Source organism: Mercenaria mercenaria, chromosome 16, assembly GCF_021730395.1.
Source record: "Mercenaria mercenaria strain notata chromosome 16, MADL_Memer_1, whole genome shotgun sequence".
Classification (NCBI taxonomy): Eukaryota; Metazoa; Mollusca; class Bivalvia; order Venerida; family Veneridae; genus Mercenaria; species Mercenaria mercenaria.
The window spans coordinates 37,437,370-37,458,757 of record NC_069376.1 but is presented as its reverse complement, the minus strand read 5'-3'; the positions used below and the strand labels follow the sequence as shown (position 1 = coordinate 37,458,757).

The following is a 21,388-nucleotide window of genomic DNA, read 5'->3' as shown; positions in this document are numbered from 1 at the left end:
AGGGGAACAACTTACCCACCACTCTTCCTCTTCTTCCCTCAGTAATATAATTATCTCCCCTTCTCTAAATGTTAATTCATCCTCATTGTCTGCATCACAGTCAAACAGGGCTTCACACCGCCGGAAACCCATTTTCTTTGGCTTTAAAAGAAATCAGAGCAAAAATCAAGTTTATCCTGCAAAATTACAGTGAAACACAACTCACACAAGCACTCATGTCTCAGACACCATGGTTAGATTTTCCAATTCGTAAAGTCTCACACTCGTTTCCTGATATTTTCTATGTTTGGATCACTATTAACCTTTAGCCTGCTAAATTTCTAAAATGGACTGGTCCATCATTCAATTTGGGCAGTACCATATATTATTCAAAGGGGTGTTCAATGAAAATTTTAATTTACTGTCTGAATAGCGAACAGTGCAGACCATGATCAGCCTGCATGTCCATTGTGAAATTCAGCTGAAATGCAAAATTTTTCCTAGAATGTTTGAAGTCTGGAGGAAACATGCCAAGTTTGTTTGTCCAATTTTGTAGAAGTTTTTACAAAATACTCTGTGACCATTTTGTATCAATCTGAATGACTGTAGTGTCAATTAAAACTTTTGAATCAGTAGATTAAGTACCAGCCTAAGCTGTCATCGCCTTAGCAACATAATCCCCATGCCAATATATACAACAAGAGGAAGCTTCTTTGTGTAATTTGTAACAATAAACAGGGCTGAAAGACATATAATCACAGACTTTGATCTTTCCTTTTACTTGACCAAAAGTTTATTTATTTTCTAAGGATTTTTCAAATAGTGGAACAGCATTCAAATATTTGAGTTTACAAACAAATATCTAAAACTATGAGTATTCAGCAACATCCCTACAAATCAATATAAAAAACTAAAAATATCTGAATGATGATTGTAAACAAAATGTACCTTTCTAGGAGCAGGTATTGGGGGCGGAATCTCAACATCTGAAGTGCTTGTCTTACTAGACGATATGTCTGAAATAAGAGAAAATACATGTTTACTAGTGACGCTATAGTTAAGCAGCAATGACAGTTCACACAAAACAATTCTCATCACTGATGGTGGCTTACAGCACTCATTCTCATAATTTCATAGCAAAGGTCATCCAACCACAAAGTCTGATGATGGATTGATAAATGTAAGAACAAGAGCTCCGCCAAGCGGGGCAACATATGCCCCAAGGGTTACATCAGAGGATGGGAGCAAAATTTAAAGAACTTGACTGTTGAAGCCCAAAGGCAGGAACAACAAAGGGAAGAAATTCCAAAAAAAATTCTATGTTCACCAAAAAATCCTTACCAGGTACAGGTATGTCAAAATACACCTAAAAATTAGAGGTACCATCCATGTTGTACCACAGAAAAGTGGTACCCTACGGCCAATGATAAAAAAGTTTCAAAATAAGCTATTTATAGTAACATAATAAAAAATTATTTTGCCTAAAAATAATTACATTTATTTTCTCACGAAATTGGTAGCTATCTTGTTGCTAGGTGTGTAAACTAGAAACTATCGTTGTTGTCAAGTAATCTTGTTTTGTGATTTATTGGTTACCTGTCTAAACACAATAGAGTAATGATGAACGCCTTAGCGTCTGGGAACCACTCAAGCGTTATATTAACTTCAGATCACGTGCAATATTCACAGTTGAATTTAAGGTGTACTGGCTAGCGTTTCAGATCGATGTTAAATTGAATAGCTAGATCTACACGCCACGTGGACGATACAGAGCGCGCCAGGAACGTAGAGGCGAACCAGCTTGTCTAGAGGATGACCAGGGAAAGCAAACAAAGACGGCGGATTTGCCAGTAAATCCCAGGCATCAAACAAATGCTGGTAGGTCTGTTGTTATTGATTTCAAACACGCAAATAATTTTGCAGTCTAATAATTACCGTTTTTCTGTTGAGAATCTATTTATGGGGTGTGGCGGCCCTAATGCTCATAATTTGCAGATTCGAACAAAAGCATTAGCGTTTCTCGTTTAACAACTGTAAAAATTTGTTTTCTCGTACTTCCAAAACACGAGATTCACAAACAGCATTTCCGCTAACTATTCGCAAGGTGCTCGTAGAGCAAGTTAGTGACGTCACATTGCTAAGGACAAGGAAATTTTGCACAGTTATTTCTAGCAATTTTAAAAATAGCAAATTTGCAGAGGGTCTTACATTAATCTCGCCTAGAAGCTAAAAGGGGCCGTTGAATTGTCTAAATAGTGAATGGCCCAGTATGCGGGTTGAGTTTGGACGAGTTTATCGAAACTGGCAGAAAGATTGTAAGGAAAAACTAGCGTCTTTGATAGTAGATAAATTAGTTTTATTATTTATTTTATTATTTATACTAGTAGCTCTATGTCAATTGATGTTCAAGTAAGTTTTTCTCATACATGCGCTTACAATCACCGGCCGTCATCCTGCGGTAAGTCGCACAGGACCGGGAGTATCTGCCGGCATGCAAACGCAGGCACCTGCACAAATAGTATTTTTTCACGGCAAACATTTCTGTTAAAAGTCTGACCAGGTTACACAACAAAGTTCTATCGAGATCTTAAAATCAGCAAAATCACTCGTCAAAATTTAAGATTTAGAAGTACTTACAAATTTTCTCCTGAATGATTTCATTAATGTACAACAGTCCACGTGCATCCAGAGAATAAGAATTTAAGATCCACTGTTTAAATTCAGATTGGATAAAATCTAACATAAATAAAGAGGTCGAAATTGTTAGGGTTGCAGGTCTTATACCGAACGACCTTTGAATTTTTTTTTTTTTTTTTTTTGTAATACAGGTAATATACAGCTATACAAAAGTTGTCAGGTGTACAGTTTAGGCTGTTCCTGGATAAATTGGTTTGCGAAAACGTTATCTGCAAACTTGTTTATACAATATCTTTTCAGCATAGTTTTTAAAGGTATAGATGAATAATTGCTTTATACTGCAGAAACAAAGAGTGACTGAAATGTAACTAAATACATGGACGTAGATCTGTATACATATTGCTATATTAATTCAATAAAATGTTGAGACATTAAACACATTGTCTTGGCCTAGAATATGTCACTGTCAATTTCAAACTAAATTCTTGTGTATCTCTTATTTTTCATGCAAATCGTGTATAGTTACTGTCATTGAACACAAACGAATACAGTTCTTTAATACATAGTTATAAATAGAAAATGATAACGTTATTAGAAAAGTTGATTATGCTTTTCTTTTCTTTGTTAAATCAGGGTTTTCTTTACAGTCAGTACGATTCAAAAGTAGTACAACTGTTTTGTAATGGATAATTGTTTCAATATTCGATTCCCCTCTTATCAATGATATTGTTACAAATAATCTTATTTTATCTTTTATTCATATCGACGTAAAATTAATACTCACAAGCGGTATTAAAACAAAATACATGTGGTATTTTGTGTAAATAAGCTGAAATGTATTTGAGAGTCCCTTTTGTTTGGTGTTCAGGATTGATAGTTTTGGATCCATCCGACACCGGAGAATGTTGCATTACTGCGTTTTTGTTTTGGAGTTGGAGAGGAATTTTTTGTCAAAGTTCAAACTTCCGTACACATTAGCTACATTAAATATTTAAGAGGCTGTTTTGCATTTCCTGGAATACATATAGTTTAAAGTAAACAACGCTCAAGTGGTCTTAAACATTTCTTGGATTTAAAAAAAAAAAAAAACTGGGGCGGACCGAGTTAGTAATGTTATAAACTTGTGGTCCGGTCCAACCATTTCACTATTCTTAGAATGCTTTGTTTTGTATATACAGTACATGTACTTGTTATTAAAAAAGAAGGGATTGTTAAATCGAATTAAGTCAAATCACCTTAATTATATTAATTAATATAGTTTGGGATTCTATCGGTATGACCGTGAGAATATTGGAGTAAAAATAAAATAAATAAATAAATTAATTAATAATGTAGTTAGCCTTTCTACAAACTTTAAGGATCATCATTAATTCTGGATAGATATTTGTTTCGAATTCTAACATACAGCTGTTACGTATTTATTTCTAAGGGCTTTATTTCTAAGAGCACTTGTGTCGGGTTACATGGTATTTTGGATGGCATTCACGGGGGATAACAGCAGATATAACTGTTTTTCAATTGTTCCCCATTGACAGTGTCACTGTTTGTTGTAATTAAAGGTTTATAATAGAACATCATACCTGTAAATATAAGATAAGTTGGCACGTTTTAGGCCAATTCCAACATCGCATATCATATTGTTCTTAACAATTCTTTGAAATTATCAAATTCTATTCCAACATACTTGGCTGTTCAGGATAAGTTTATCATTTGTGTAGCAAAATTTTAGAAGGTTGTCGCAGGAACCGGGTAATACGGGATTTAGTTGATCTATACCAGTTGTCCGCTAAGTTATATATATCTATGTTTCAAAAAAAAAAAAAAAAAAAAAAAAAATCGTTGTCTTATTTTTGGTCTGGTCTGAGTAGGCGAATTGTCAAAACCAAATCATTTTAGAATAGATCATGTAACACATGTCAACGATATAAATTTGTATCACGATAATCAGTATTCGATGTTTGTAAGTCACATCAGACATCAAAAGAACAAACCAGTCTTAAGCTTCTGCTTAATAAATGTCAATTGTAGCCGCAGTTTAAAACTTCTGGAATTCTTTTAGAACTGCGTAAAAAGGTCTCATACACAGGTTTAACGTGATTTCATTTAATCTGCACGTGATGTTGGCAAGATTTGCTGTGCATGTCTTTTAAGTTGCCAATTTATTTATATTTATAGTTACATGGTTGAATTAGGTTCGTTTATAGAACAAATATAATTGTGGTAAAGGTACTATATTTGAATTAAGAAATCTTACTCAGAATTTTTGGGGGATAAATTTTGGCAAATTTATTGTGGCCGGGAAAAATTCTGTCGACCGCGGGGGCGATCGGGCGTGCTTTCGAACGTTGTCATAGTATGGATGTTACTGTGTAAAAGGTATTGCTCTAGTGCCTTGGCAATATCTGACTAGCCTTGCTTAAATGTGTCATAGCCTTGCTTATGTCATAGCCTTGCTCATTATAGTATAGTTGCCTTGCTTAGAATTACAGTACGTTGCCTTGCTCCATTGGTCCGCTAAATATTTCTTCATTACTTCGGCAGCCAACCGTCGAGTTATGGGGAATGTTTAATTTACTGTGGTGTACTGTAGCCTTGCTCATTATAGTATTTGCCTTGTTTAGAATTACAGTACGTTGCCTTGCTCCGTTGGTCCGCTAAATATTGTGGTGTACTGTAGCCTTGCTCGCTTTGCTTAGAATCACAGTACGTTGCCTTGCTCCGTTGGTCCGCTAAATATTCCTCATTACTTTGACAGCCAACCGTCGAGTTATGGGGGGTGTTTAATTTACTTTGGTGTACTGTGGTATCCATTGCATTCGTGTGGTGCTGATTGTTGCTTCCACAGCCAACCGTGGAGTAATGATGTGGTGCTTTACGGGCGCGTCTGGTTTCCTCCCGGTCGACAGGGTTACTACAAACAATGGAGTGGCCAAACTTTGCCAAACTATTTATAATAACTTTTATATATAAATGTGAATTACATATTAGACTTGTTGCTTGCAGTATCATATACACCTATAATCAGTATAGCCTATTTGAGTGTCATCATATCTAAAATGTACAAATAAACATGTAGTAAACTGTGAATATTGCAGTTGTTTCTTGTGTATAATTTCGGGTAGTAAAATAATAAAAAATTATTTTGCCTAAAAATAATTACATTTATTTTCTCACGAAATTGGTAGCTATCTTGTTGCTAGGTGTGTAAACTAGAAACTATCGTTGATGTCAAGTAATCTTGTTTTGTGATTTATTGGTTACCTGTCTAAACACAATAGAGTAATGATGAACGCCTTAGCGTCTGGGAACCACTCAAGCGTTATATTAACTTCAGATCACGTGCAATATTCACAGTTGAATTTAAGGTGTACTGGCTAGCGTTTCAGATCGATGTTAAATTGCCCACCCGCCACACCCCAATGATAAAAATTTCTGTTTTTATGCTAAAATTAATTATATTATTGCATTTTAAATTCTGCTATGGCAATCTGACTGTTCTGTGAAGTTCTTATGTTACAGATGATATGCTGCCATTTGGATGCTAACATCGAAAGTGAACAGAATGCAGGCACCTTACATAGATACGGAGCTGAACAGATTCCTGGGCTACAAATCAATCATGAAACAGACAAATCCATTTTGGTATTAACATTTTTCCAGATGGTTGATGATGAGAAACCTAGATGATAATTTACCAAGTTATGGATTGAGGACTAATAGACATTTTATGTTATACAGATAGTGATCCAGTTAATCATTTTTATCTTTATACTTATGTCACTCCTAATATATTAAGGGCCGGGAAAAATTCTGTCGACCGCGGGGGCAATCAGGCGTGCTTTCGAACGTTGTCATAGTATGGATGTTACTGTGTAAAAGGTATTGCTCAAGTGCCTTGGCAATATCTGACTAACCTTGCTTAAATGTGTCATAGCCTTGCTTATGTCATAGCCTTGCTCATTATAGTATAGTTGCCTTGCTTAGAATTACAGTACGTTGCCTTGCTCCGTTGGTCCGCTAAATATTCCTTCATTACTTCGGCAGCCAACCGTCGAGTTATGGGGAATGTTTAATTTACTGTGGTGTACTGTAGCCTTGCTCATTATAGTATTTGCCTTGTTTAGAATTACAGTACGTTGCCTTGCTCCGTTGGTCCGCTAAATATTGTGGTGTACTGTAGCCTTGCTCGCTTTGCTTAGAATCACAGTACGTTGCCTTGCTCCGTTGGTCCGCTAAATATTCCTCATTACTTTGACAGCCAACCGTCGAGTTATGGGGGGTGTTTAATTTACTTTGGTGTACTGTGGTATCCATTGCATTCGTGTGGTGCTGATTGTTGCTTCCACAGCCAACCGTGGAGTAATGATGTGGTGCTTTACGGGCGCGTCTGGTTTCCTCCCGGTCGACAGGGTTACTACAAACAATGGAGTGGCCAAACTTTGCCAAACTATTTATAATAACTTTTATATATAAATGTGAATTACATATTAGACTTGTTGCTTGCAGTATCATATACACCTATAATCAGTATAGCCTATTTGAGTGTCATCATATCTAAAATGTACAAATAAACATGTAGTAAACTGTGAATATTGCAGTTGTTTCTTGTGTATAATTTCGGGTAGTAAAATAAACGAAGTAATTCAAAAAAAAATTATTGTAAGTGAACAAACAAGAGGACCATGATGGTCCTGAATCGCTCACCTCTTCCCACATGACCCAGTTTTGAGTATGATGTCGTTTTTTCTATTATTTGACATAGTGACCTAGTTTTTGAGCTCATGTGACCCAGTTTTGAACTTGACCTAAATATTATCAAGATAAAAATTCTGACCAATTTTCATGAAGATCCATTGAAAAATATGGTCTCTAGAGAGATCACAAGGTTTTTCTATTATTTGACCTACTGACCTAGTTTTCGAAGGTATGTGACCCTGTTTTGAACTTTACCTAGATATCACCAAGGTGAACATTCTCACTAATTTTCATGAAGATCTCCTGAAAAATATGGCCTCCAGAGAGGTCACAGGGTTTTTCTATTTTTATATCTACTGGCCTAGTTTTGACCGCACGTGACCCAGTTTCGAAACTGAACTAGATATCATCAAGGTGAACATTCAGATCAATTTTCATGAAGATCCATTGAAAAATATGGCCTCTAGAGAGGTCAAAACATTTTAATAATTTTAGACCTACTGACCTAGTTTTTGACCGCACATGACCCTGTTTAGAACTTGACCTAGATATCATCAAGATGAACATTCAGACCAATTTTCATACAGATCCCCTGAAAAATATGGCCTTTAGAGAGGTCACAAGGTTTTTCTATTATTTGACCTACTGACCTAGTTTTTGATGGCAGGTGACCCACTTTCGAACTTGACCTAGATATCATCAAGATGAACATTCAGACCAACTTTGATACAGATCCCATGAAAAATATGGCCTCTAGAGAGGTCACAAGGTTTTTCTATTATTTGACCTACTGACCTAGTTTTTGATGGCAGGTGACCCACTTTCGCACTTGACCTAGATATCATCAAGATGAACATTCAGACCAACTTTCATACAGATCCCATGAAAAATATGGCCTTTAGAGAGGTCACAAGGTTTTTCTATTATTTGACCTACTAACCTAGTTTCTGAAGGCAGGTGACCCAGTTTCGAACTTGACCTAGATATCATCAAGGTGAACGTTCTGACCAATTTTCATGAAGATCTTTGAAATATATGGCCTCTAGAGAGGTCACAAAGGTTTTTCTATTTTTAGACCTACTGACCTAGTTTTTGATGGCACCTGACCCAGTTTTGAACTTGACCTAGAAATCATCAAGGTGAACATTCTGACCAATTTTCATGAAGATCTTTTGAAATATATGGCCTCTAGAGAGGTCACAAGGTTTTTCTATTTTCAGACCTACTGACCTAGTTTTTGATGGCACGTGACCCAGTTTCGAACTTGACCTAGATATCATCAAGATGAACATTCTGACCAACTTTCATAAAGATCCCATGAAAAATGTGACCTCCAGAGTGGTCACAAGCAAAAGTTTATGGACGGACGCACGGACGGACGACGGACACCGCGCGATCACAAAAGCTCACCTTGTCACTTTGTGACAGGTGAGCTAAAAAGGTATCTGCCAAAAAAAACAGCAAGAGCACTGCAATGTAGAGCAATATACACAAAGCAGTCATATATGACCTTTGACCCCTAAGTGTGACCTTGACCTTGAAGGGAGTCATCCGAAACATGTGCTCTGCACGTCGCCTCGGTGTGGTGAACATTTGTGCTGTGTTTCTTTGAAATCCTTCGAGCAGTTCAAGAGTTATAGAGCGGACACGAAACAAACGATATGACCTTTGACCCCCAAGTGTGACCTTGACCTTGAAGCAAGACATCCAAACCATGCGCTCTGCATATTGTCTCAGTGTGGTGAATATTTGTGTAAAGTTTCTTTGAAATCCTTCAAGGGGTTCAAGAGTTACAGAGCGGACATGAAACAAACTGATATGACCTTTGACCCCTAAGTGTGACCTTAACCTTGAAGCGAGTCATCTAAAATATGCGCTCTGCTCGTCGCCTCGGTATGGTGAACATTTGTGTCAAGTTTCTTTGAAATCCTTAAAACAAGAGTTACAGAGTAGACAAAAATTGCTAACAGACGTAGGGACTGACGGACACCGGGAAGGGGGCGGGTATAACATAATACATGCCTTGTACAATACATTTTACTTCAAAGAAACTTGAAATGAAACAGGAATTTTATGCGTCAAAAGTGTTATTGGTACTCTTCTCTACATGTTACATGACCTGAAGCATTCAAGCCTTGGGAAATTGAATACTACAGTAGGATTTAAACGTATTTTTAATTTCTTAAAATGTTTAAAACATGATGTTAGATATTACCTCCACTGCCTGACAGGGCTCTTGGTCTGGGCGGAACAGCGGGCTTGTCCGAGCTGCAACAAACAAAATCAGTATCCCTTATCACAATATTTCATAACAAGATCAACAGTTAACCAGTTTTTTTCACACAATAAAGAAAAACAGTAATATTTACCTGGCAGAATGTTCTTACGAGGAAATAGTAGATTTGTTTTATGTTGAAAAGAAAATCAGAATGACACATGTACCCCTTAAAATGTTTGATAGAGTCAAATAAACAATCAACAAGAGCTGTCTCCATAGGATGACACATGCCCCCGATGGCACTTTGAATGAATAGTTATGGCCGATGTTAGAGTTTAGGACCTTTGACCTACAGACCTGGGTCTTGCGCGCGACACGTCGTCTTACTGTGGTACACATTCATGCCCAATAATTTTAAAATCCATGCATGAATGACAAAGATATGGACCGGACACGCCCATCAATGCACTATCATGAAATATGACCTTTAACGTCTAAGTGTGACCTTGACCTTTGAGCTACGGACCTGGGTCTTGCGCATGACACGTTGTCTTACTGTGGTACACATTCATGCCAAGTTATTTGAAAATCCATCCATCGATGACAAAGATATGGACCGGACACGAATGCACTATCATGAAAAATGACCTTTAACGTCTAAGTGTGACCTTGACCTTTGAGCTACGGACCTGGGTCTTGCGCGCGACACGTCGTCTTACTGTGGTACACATTCATGCCAAGTTATTTGAAAATCCATCCATCGATGACAAAGATATGGACCGGACACGAAAATTGCGGACAGACTGACAGACCGACAGACAGACTGACAGACCGACAGACGGTTCAAAAAACTATATGCCTCCCTTCGGGGGCATAAAAACAGGGAAAACTGGAAAACAAGAGGATCATGATGACCCTGGATCGCTCAACTGATTAATATGAGCTACATGTTTCAAATGTCAAATTGATGATAAAATATTAAGAAAGTCAGTAAGTCACATTCATGGTCAATGAAATTCAGTTTTACGATTTGTGTGCAAAACTGTGTATGTCATCAAAATTTCAAGACTGTATCTTAAAAAGCAAGAAAGTAGGTCAGTAGGTCAAGGTCACAGTCAAGTGACATCATATTACTTGGGGTCATCAGGTAATTATAATTAAACAGTCTCGGAAATAGGATCAGATGATTTTTTAGGTATTTTTCCTATATAACTCACATAATAACTAAGTGACCCCAGGGTGGGGCCCCTTTTAACCCCAGGGGCATAATTTGAACAATTTTGGTAGAGGACCATAAGACAATGCTACAAACCAAATATCAAAGGTCTAAGTGTTGTGGTTTCATATAAGAAGATTTTTAAACTTTTTTTTCCCTATATAAGTCTATGTAAAACTTGGGACCCCCGGGGCGGGGTCATATTTGACCCTAGGGGGATAATTTGAACTAACTTGGTAGAGAACCACTAGATGATGCTACATACCAAATATCAAAGCCCTAGGCCATGTGGTTTTGGACAAGAAGATTTTCAAAGTTTTCCCTATATAAGTCTATATAAACGTGTGAGCCCCGGGGCGGGGCCATATTTGACCCTAGGGGGATAATTTGAACAATCTTGGTAGAGGACCACTAGATGATGTGATGCTAAATACCAAATATCAAAGCCCTAGGCCATGTGGTTTTGTACAAGAAGATTTTCAAAGTTTTCCCTATATAAATCTATATAAACCATGTGACCCCCGGGGCGGGGCCATATTTGACCCTAGGGGGATAATTTGAATAATTTTGGTAGAGGACTACTAGATGACGCTACACACCAGATATCAAAGCCCTAGGCCCTGTGGTTTTGGACAAGAAGATTTTTAAAGTTTTTCCTTTCGGCTGCCATGGCAACCAGAGTTCTGCATGGAATTCAATTCTTTGAACAATTTTGAAAGGGGGCTACCCAAGGATCATTCCTGTGAAGTTTGGATGAAATTGGCCTATGGACGATGGACGCCGGACGAAAAGCGATCACAAAAGCTCACCTTGTCACTCCATGACAGGTGAGCTAAAAATGTAACATGAGAATCTTAACAATACGTGACTGTGTAGATACAAATTTCCAGTTGAATTGGATGCAAACTGGAGCTGAGTACACAAGGTACAGAGGTAATTCTAATATGACTAAGTCCACACAAGACCCCTCAGATTACTGTTTCAGACATAGACTGGCATCTTGTTAGAACCATCGACCATCTGTATGCCAGCTGGATGGCTTCCTCATATGAAGAATTCTACACCTCATACAAAGTTTCAAAGCTACATTGGCAAGGCACTATACTGAATAGATGTTATAAACTGAAGTCAGTTGCTATGCTTCCTCCCTTTAGCTTTCTTAATTTTCTTAATTTCACTTCATGGCCTCTCTCACATTTCACTTTATACTGTAGAAAGATAGGCATGTAGAAATGTTCACAAATGTTGCAAATTTCTTTATTCCACAAAAATATCAGCCAGCGTAAAATTCAACATTCCCCAAGACATGTCATTATAGTCAAGTAAAGATAACTTTGCTTTGGCACTTCAGTTCAGTTCAAAAATTTGCAAATTCTTCCGCTTGCAAAACGTCTGATATCAGCAATTCTCAATATTTTAGACCTCCAAATATATCCATGTATACATTAACCTATATGTCTATTTAGCAACAGATAGTATTTTTTATAAGCATTCATGAAATAATGAAGAAACTTTACCTTGAATCAAGCAATGGCTGCGATCCACCATGTTTGGCTGAAAATAGACAGTATAACAACTTTGACTAACTAGACGTGACATCTACTGGTCTGAAGAATCTCTGCATTTCAAATACATCACAAGGTCGTTTTGTTTGTTTGGGGTTTAATGCTGTTTTTTCAACAGTATTTCAGTTATGTAACAGCTGGCATTTAACCTAACCAGTGTTCCTGGAATCTCTTCCAGTACAAACCTGTTCTATGCAAGTAACTGCCACCTTCCCCACATGAGTCAGAGGTGGAGGATCTTTTATGAAATCGTCACACAGAACATACACCTCACCAAAGGATCGAATTCATGACCTCGCAATATGTAGATCTCTGCACTCTCCCTATTGAGCTAAGTGGGCGGGCTATCACAAACTTTACCAATAACTTGTTTTGTCACGTTGCTGAGTGATACGATTTCTGCATGATTTACAACTAGATAACATGACACATTCTAACAGAACGCCCCTTAATATATGTATAAATTCGCTTTTAGGCCTGGAGTAATCTTTCACTGTTCTTACCAAGCAGTACAAGAATCCCTTTTTTCTGCTTTATGCAATTCTTCCACTTCCAAATTTTTATTCATTTCATATGATATTTTATTGCCATGTAGATTAATTTATAAAAATCTACTTCTGATTAAAACTTTGACATGTCTGGCCCATTACATCCATCAAATTGAAAACTAGTGAAAATCAACCCTTTGCAAACATTTTTGATTTTGAAATACTTACCATCACTATATGGAATGCTGACAGTATATCTGGCGCCAGCATCAAGAGGCTGGGGTCTAGGAGGAGGTTCTGAAGGGGTTCTACGGTGAAGAACATACGGTATATCTGTTTCGGGATTAGACGTATTTCTGGCATGTGCAGGTCTTCCTGACTGCCCTCCGCTCAGCGATAGCATAGCTGGTGGCTTTTTGATACCCCGCGGAGGTAATGGAGGCTCAAGGGAATTTCGATCTTGGCTATTCGAGGAGATCGGTGCTGAGTTTGGCAGGGATTGACTAGAATGGTTCAACATACCTGGAACTAACAAAGTTAATGAATTCTTCATAAATACAACTGAATGCAGTCTAGTCCATCAAGTGAATGGCATTTCCTACAATGATAATAATGACAAAAATTACTACCCCCGAGAGAGAATTCTCTACTAGGAAATTATATAATTTCACAAACATGAAATTTTGTGGTTTTGGCCTGAACGAATATTATGTGATGATAAAAATTGTGCAATTTCGCATTAAAACGTTTTGTGAAATCAGTGAATTTTGTGAGCATGACCTTCTACGATTTTAGCCACAACTGCTTTTTTGTGGAGATATGAATTAAATTTCGAAGAAAAAATGAATGGTAAATTTCATTTGATTACTGGGATCCAATTTCATAGATTTATGTTACCACAAAATCCACAAAAAAATAGTCCCCCTTGAATAGTAATAACTACACAGTAAACAAATTCGAATTTTACTGCTGTGTCTGCATTAAATCTTGCAGAGTGCGGCTAAACCAGGAAATCCTTGAAAATTGGTTCCCCCACTCCCACCACACACACAAAAATTAATGATTTCACGTTACTATCTCTAGAGAGAGGCTTGTATAGTTGCTTAGGCAATGTTCTCTATCATTATTCTAAGCCGAGTTTCTGAAGCAAATATGCATAAAACACTTTAAAGAAATAGTCTTTTTAAATCGCACGAATACCGTCTTTTTTCATTTCTAGATGAATCCCATTTGCTGTTATGTCTTCTTTCAATGTCATATGAAATATGTCACTGCTATCTATTTACCTTTACCCTGCTAAATTTCTTATATGGACGGGCCATAATTCAATTTTGGCATTACTTTTTATTATTCGAAAGTATTTAAGTTTACTAACTGAATAACGAAATGTGAAGACCATGATCAGCCTTCCGTGCAGGCTGACCTTGGTCTGCACTGGTTGCAAAGTTAAAATCACTTGTAACCAGCAGGCTAAAGGTTAAGGAGCTGATGTTAACTAGAAAATGCTTTTGTAAAAAAGCGCATGTCTCCCCCAAATGCAAAGTCCTATAGGCAAGCAGTCAATAGGGGTCAGGAGCGAAAGTCAAAGAGACACTGATGGTTGGCTGCAATAGGGATCATCTACTTGGCATGTCCAGTCATCCCGCTAAATTTCAACACTCGTGGCCTAGTGGTTCTCAAGTCACTGTTCAGGCTCCTTTGACCCTGACCTTTGATCAAGTGACCTCAAAATAAATAGGGGTCATGTACTTTGCATGTCCAATCATCCTATTAAGTTTCAACATTGTAGGTCAAGTGGTTCTCAACTTATTTCCAAAAAATTATTTTACATGAACAGGCCACTGTGACCTTGACCTTTAATGGACTGACCCCAAAATCAATAGGGGTCATCTACTCTGCATGTTCAATCATCCTATGAAGTTTCAACATTCTAGGTCAAGTGGTTCTCAAGTTATTGATCAGAACTGTGACCTTGACCTTTAACGGAGTGACCCCAAAAACAATAAGGGTCATTTACTCTGCATGAACAATCATCCTATGAAGTTTCAACATTCTGGGTCGAGAGGTTCTCAAGTTATTGATTGGAAATGGTTTTCCATGTTCAGGCCCCTGTGGCTTTGACCTTTAACAGAGTGACCCTAAAATCGTTAGGGTTCATCTACTCTGCATGACCAATCATCCTACGAAGTTTCATCATTCTGGGTCAAGTGGTTCTCAAGTTACTGACCGGAAATGGTTTTCAATGTGCGGGCCCCTGTGACCTTGACCTTTCACAGAGTGACCCCAAAATCGTTAGGGGTCATCTACTCTTTATGACCAATCATCCTATTAAGTTTCAACATTCTGGGTCAAGTGGTTCTCTAGTTATTGATCAGAAATGGTTTTCAATGTTCAGGCCCCTGTGACCTTGACTTTTGAAGGAGTGATCCCATAATCAACAAGGGAAAATCGTTAGGGGTCATCTACTCTTTATGACCAATCATCCTATTAAGTTTCAACATTCTGGGTCAAGTGGTTCTCAAGTTACTGACCGGAAATGGTTTTCAATGTTCAGGCCCCTGTGACCTTGACCTTTAATGGAGTGACCCCAAAATCGATAGGGGTCATCTACTTTGCATGTACAATCATCCTATGAAGTTTCAACATTCTGGTGTTAAGTGGTTCTCTGAGGATATTGATCAGAAATGGTTGTTTCAATGTATCAGGCCCCTGTGACCTTGACCTTTGACGAGTGATCCCATAAATCAATAAGGGTCAACTACTCTTATGACCAATCATCCTATCAAGTTTCAACATTCTGGGTCAAGTGGTTCTCTAGTTATTGATTGGAAATGGTTTTCAATGTTCAGGCCCCTGTGACCTTGACCTTTGACGGAGTGACCCCAAAATCAATAGGGGTCATCTACTCTTCATGACCAATCATCCTATGAAGTTTCAACATTCTGGGTTAAGTGGTTCTCTAGTTATTGATCGGAAATGGTTTTCAATGTTCAGGCCCCTGTGACCTTGACCTTTGACGGAGTGACCCCAAAATCAACAGGGGTCATCTACTCTTCATGACCAATCATCCTATGAAGTTTCAACACTCTGGGTCAAGTGGTTCTCTAGTTATTGATCGGAAAGGGTTTTCAATGTTCAGGTCCCTGTGACGTACGGACGGACGGACGGACGGAAGGACGGACGGACAGACGGATGGACGGACAGGGCAAAAACAATATGTCTCCTGGGCGAGACATAATTAACAAATGTACATCATAAGTGAGTGCATGTGTTGTGTAGAATGAAAATTTGGAGAGAAAAAAACATGCAAAACTACTAATAGAAATAAAATGTTGAAAGATTCTCCAACTGCCACAAATTGAGACAAGCAAAAATACAGAAAAATTCTTTCAATGCAAACATAATGTCAGGTTTGTCATATTTCAAAGAACTTACAGAAGCAATCATATTGGTCAAACAGAGTTTTTTTATCAACTGGATTCTTTACCAAAGATGTTTTGTTTTCCACATAGAAACCTTACTACTTCAATTTTCTTAAACTTAGCAAGGCTGGTCTATACAATCAACTACAGAATATAGACCAAACTGAGCAAATGCATAATTTGTCTTGTTGGATTTAACATCACACCAACACAATTATAAGTCACATATAGACTTTTCAACGTTTAATGGTGGAGGATGACCCAAGGTGCCCTTCTAAGCATGATTTCAGGGCAGGCTCCTACGTAAACCTCACACCTTCCGCAAGCTAGCCGGATGCCTTTCATAGGAAAGAATTCTGCACCACAAGCGAGGTTTCTAACTCACAGCAGTGACGGCCAAGTGATCTGAAGTCAGCAACAATAACCACTCAGCCACAGAGGCCCCTAGCAAATGCATACATAATCATTCCAACTAAACTAATGAAACTAAGAAACTAAGCAGGACAATTGACACACATGCTGACACAAATAATACTATCTGAAACATGGTCATGCAAAAGAGCTTTTCAACTACCTTGAAATATTCTTACAATCACACTTAGCATATTTCACTCCAATTAACTGGTCGCCAAGTCCCTTATATCAGACATTCTCATCTGTATCCGATGAGTTTCAATTTTTCAATTTCACCATTTACTGTACCTGACTAAATCTGACAATATTTTTGTTTTCAACAATTACTGTACTTGACTAAATCTTATGTTTGTTTTTAAATTTTCAACGTTTCCTGCATATGCCAAATCTGATAAACTTTCCAAAAATTCCAAAAAAAAGTAACTGTATCTGACTAAATCTGATGATATAGAGGATAATTGTTGGTTTCGGTGTAATATCACGTTATAATTTCACCGAGTGGGCACCAAAAGTGATATTTTCACGAGTGGCGCAGCCACGAGTGAAAATAACAACTTTTGGTGTACACGAGTGAAATTACCGTGATATTACATCGATACCAACAATTTTTCTGTTTATTTTAAGTCTAAAACTCTACTTTTGTTGCGTTTATTTCAATAAAATGTCGAAATTTGCGGGAAATTTTATCAGGAAGCATCGCAAAGATGACGTCATTTTAACGACGTCATCGTCATGTTGTTTCCGGCTTTCAGTACGCTCGGTAAACTTTTTGACGTTAATCCGGGTATCAGATTTGATAATTTTCACTGAGTGGCCAGTGAGTTTATCAGGATATAATTCACCGTTATATTTCGATAAACCACCGAAAAACATAAAATAATATTTTAATTTTCAATTGTATCTAACTAAATCTGAAGGTGTTGTTTTTTTTAATTTCCAATTTCTGGTTGAAAAATTTTTTCAACTGTATCTGACTAGATCTGATAACTTTTTTTTTCAATTTTTCAAATGTAACTGATTAATTTAGTGATTAATAAAATTAACCATGTCTGATCGATTGAACTGGATACTTGATTTAAAATTTCAACTGTATCTGCATATTACATTTTCAATAGTTACTGTATCTGACTAAATCTGAAATTTTTCTAAAAATTGACAGGTGATCTTTAATACATATAATGATCCGAGTGCAAACTTATTCTATACAGATATATATGATATTGTGTTTAGGTGGAAATATGTAATTTTTTACACTTAGTTAATAGAAATACAACCATATTTAAATATGCTAAACTGTGCATGGGAAACTAATGGTTAAGTGTTCAATGGATTTACTTTGTTTCGGAAACGGACAACACTTTTACAAAAACAAAATTACTTTTATTTGGATTAGATTACACAGTAAGACAATGTATGATAAATAAGACACATAGACAGTAGGGTTATAGAAAGGTTGGTGTTTCATATATAAAGTGTCACATATCAACATTCCTTACAATACGTGTGATTACATATACGACACACTTACTATTCCTCAGACTATTACGGAATCTTGTTGGATGGGTTAAATGGTGCTCTAAAAACAATAGTTAACAAAAAATACAATATTTTCTTTTACACAAACAGTGAAACACCGCTCGTTTGAGTATCTATGGCTTGATGGAGCACACTGTGTTTTATCTAATATCTTTACTCATATTTTCTGTTTGCTCGAAACCCTGATTCTAACATGCCCCCTTTATTTCCCTATTTAACAAAGAAGACTGAAACTGTGTGTTAATATGCAACACACATGTTGTTTTTTTTACATCATAGCATCAAACAACACAAAACTGGCAAATACTTGGTGAATATCTTCAAAGATATACGTAATAACCCTTAACAGCATGTTAGAATCAAAATAATATATCTCATTTAGTGATTTGCTCTTGCACTAAATCACTGTTTGTCGCTTGAATGTATATTATTATATCACTCAGGCTGTGCATGTAATTCCTTCAATTCTGAACTTCAAACAATGATTTTCTTCAACGAAAATTCACTAAATGAGATACATTATTTCTTAAACAACACACATATTTTGCTCACTGCTTTGCCATCTCAAACGATCAGTGTTAAACTGTAACTCACTTCCCTACACAAAATAATTTACACACACATAAGAAACAAAACTGAGCTGCACCATGAGAAAACCAACATAGTCCATTAGCAACCAGCACGGATCAGGACCAGCCTGTGTATCTGCGCAGTCTGGTCAGGATCCATGCTGTTTGCTAACGGTTTCTCTAAATGCAATAGGCTTTGAAAGAGAATAGCATGGATCCTGACCATCCGCACAGTCTGGTCTGGATCCATGCTGGTCGCAAATGCACTATGTTGGTTTTCTCATGGTGTGGCTCATTACTGATTAATTTCCCCCCAGTTCCAAATAAGGTTATCAAGAAACATAAAATACAGTCTGGTATTAAAGGTCACATGCTAAAAGTACATATTTCATATCTTAGAAGTATTAATTTCAAACCTATTGTCAAACCCTTAATGTACAAAACAGTCCTACTATGTCCCACCTTGACTTATGTGAAGTTTTAAAATTCATTAAACCCAGCAGCGGCTCCATAGCTTACATTTATACTATCACAAAAGATTAGATGGATTACAGATAAAATCCCCTCTTTAAATTCCCCTCAGTGGACAAAATCCCACCTACATAATTTGAACTTAAGACAAAATCCCTCTTTTGATAGATTTTATAAACAGATCGATTCATTCTGAATGATTATCTATTAAAACAAGGAGGATCATCACCATATTTTCGTTTTTTCGATTCATTTTAACATTTTTCTAATACATGAATCGAAATTTTTATTAACTAAAATGAAAACTGGAAGGAGGGGGAAGGGGTTTGTTTGCCTTCGTGAAAATTGACCAGAGTATGTTTTGTATGAGGAGGGATTTTGTTCTATATTCTGTCTTCGCAAGAACAGCAAGTAACTATCAGAAAAACCTAAAATAATCAATAACCTGGTTAAAACAAAAGAACTATTCACTCACTGTCACAAAACAAAGACTGTCACAATAGAGGTATAACACCAAAACATTATCATATTCACAATACTGTACTGACAAAAGAAAACTTAAAACAAAAACCTACTTTTTGGTTTTATCGGTCGAGTTATTGCATCGGATTCTGCTCGGTCTCTAGGCGAGTGTGGAATCTCTACTCCAATCAGACTAGATGGCCTTGACCTTGGTTTTCTTGGTTCAAGCTACAAAAAGATAGATAAGAGAGAGGGTTGAGATTTTTAACATTTCTAACATGTATGTGTATATATAGGTATGTGCAAGGCTTTACTTAGTGCACCAACCTCTGTAGAGTGAACATCACCTAGAAGACAGAACTTTGTTTGCTGTTAAGCGGTTGCTGCTTTCAAGAGATCAATGTACTAAGAATTTCATTTGGATGGAAAGGATAAAAAGATCTTACATGCCATTGTCTGCCTGTGTAGGACAAGATTTTCCCAACCATAGGGACAGCAGACAGTGAGAAACCAAGAGCTAGTGAGGTTTCTTATAGGCAATGTCCTGACAGTTTTAAAAACACCCATCTGACACAGGCAGCCAAGTAAGATCATTTTTCTTGCCTAAAATTGCGAAATTTTAATTTTTTCAGATACAGTAAATTTTAGTTAAGCATGTAGTTTATGACATCAAATATATGACATCAGACTGCATGTGTATAGCTTAACTTTTCCCTCTGGAAAATAAAGTGTGATCTTCTACCGGGATATCCTTGGCTTTTCATGCCAAGTAAAGAAGAAAATATATGCCACAGTAGAGGATTTTGCAGTTGGGAGGAGTCATTAACACTGGTTATATTGTTCTGTGAAATCATCTTATTTCAATGGCATACATTTTTGTGGTGATTTCCTAATTAGCTATTTCATGTAGACATGTATTTGTGAATTTTAACTTGAAAAGATTCAAGGAATGGAGATTTTATGTAATCTTTGGGATTTTATTTTCTGGACTGAAGCAACTATAAAATCCACGATCAAATCCACCACCAATAAACCTATTTCACAGAAAATCGTAATGATTACATTAGAATACTAAAACTCCAATAGAATTCAGAAAATTGTGCACATGTAACTACTAACTTGATCAAAATAGTCATTTCTTGGTATGATTTGGATTTCATGGCTTTCATGTACTTTCGCATGTAAAATGAATGGGAATGTTACTTGGATGTTTGGATTTGATTTTGTGGATTGACTCAACCACGAAAATTAGTCCCCCCCGATTACTAATGATTTCACAGTACGTAAAGCTAAATAGTATTCAATTTAAAGGCAGTCTGTAACTACCTATGTGTACTGACTTCCATCACATAGGAGTACAAATCTCAAACTCTCATTCTTGTGATACTACAGGGAGGTAAGTATTTAGTACAAGAGACAACTTTTAGAAGAAGATTCTACACTATGTTGCCATTACGATATGCAAGACATGACTTACCTCCAACTCATCATCACTAAAGTCTGGACCTTCATCCTGAAATATATATATATTATACCAGATTTATATAGCGTCCTTTTCATGATAAACACGTTCAAAGGCTCTTTACATATAGCAAACGCAGCCACACAGGATACAAAATTCATCCTCTACCAGTACAGACACAGAGCTATCTGACCAGAGGGCCAGAGTGAGATAAAGCCCCCATAACAGATAGAGAGAAATCCTTTTTAGATACA

At 36.9% G+C, this 21,388-nt stretch overlaps 1 protein-coding gene across 2 annotated transcripts in view; it reads right to left on the bottom strand.

The window, feature by feature from the left end:
- Nucleotides 1–21,388, bottom strand: part of LOC123540680 (arf-GAP with SH3 domain, ANK repeat and PH domain-containing protein 2-like) — a 64,213-nt gene that overhangs the window by 4,919 nt on the left and 37,906 nt on the right. Inside the window, exons 20-27 of one of the 2 annotated variants that reach the window (XM_045325901.2) lie at nucleotides 21,150–21,185; nucleotides 19,786–19,900; nucleotides 18,163–18,210; nucleotides 13,027–13,326; nucleotides 12,263–12,299; nucleotides 9,527–9,579; nucleotides 928–995; nucleotides 16–141 (exon numbers count right to left, since the gene is read on the bottom strand). In XM_045325901.2, the coding sequence (XP_045181836.2) occupies nucleotides 16–141; nucleotides 928–995; nucleotides 9,527–9,579; nucleotides 12,263–12,299; nucleotides 13,027–13,326; nucleotides 18,163–18,210; nucleotides 19,786–19,900; nucleotides 21,150–21,185 (783 nt within the window). The remainder of the gene's footprint in view (nucleotides 1–15; nucleotides 142–927; nucleotides 996–9,526; nucleotides 9,580–12,262; nucleotides 12,300–13,026; nucleotides 13,327–18,162; nucleotides 18,211–19,785; nucleotides 19,901–21,149; nucleotides 21,186–21,388) is intronic. The other variant, XM_045325902.2, reaches the window with a different exon arrangement.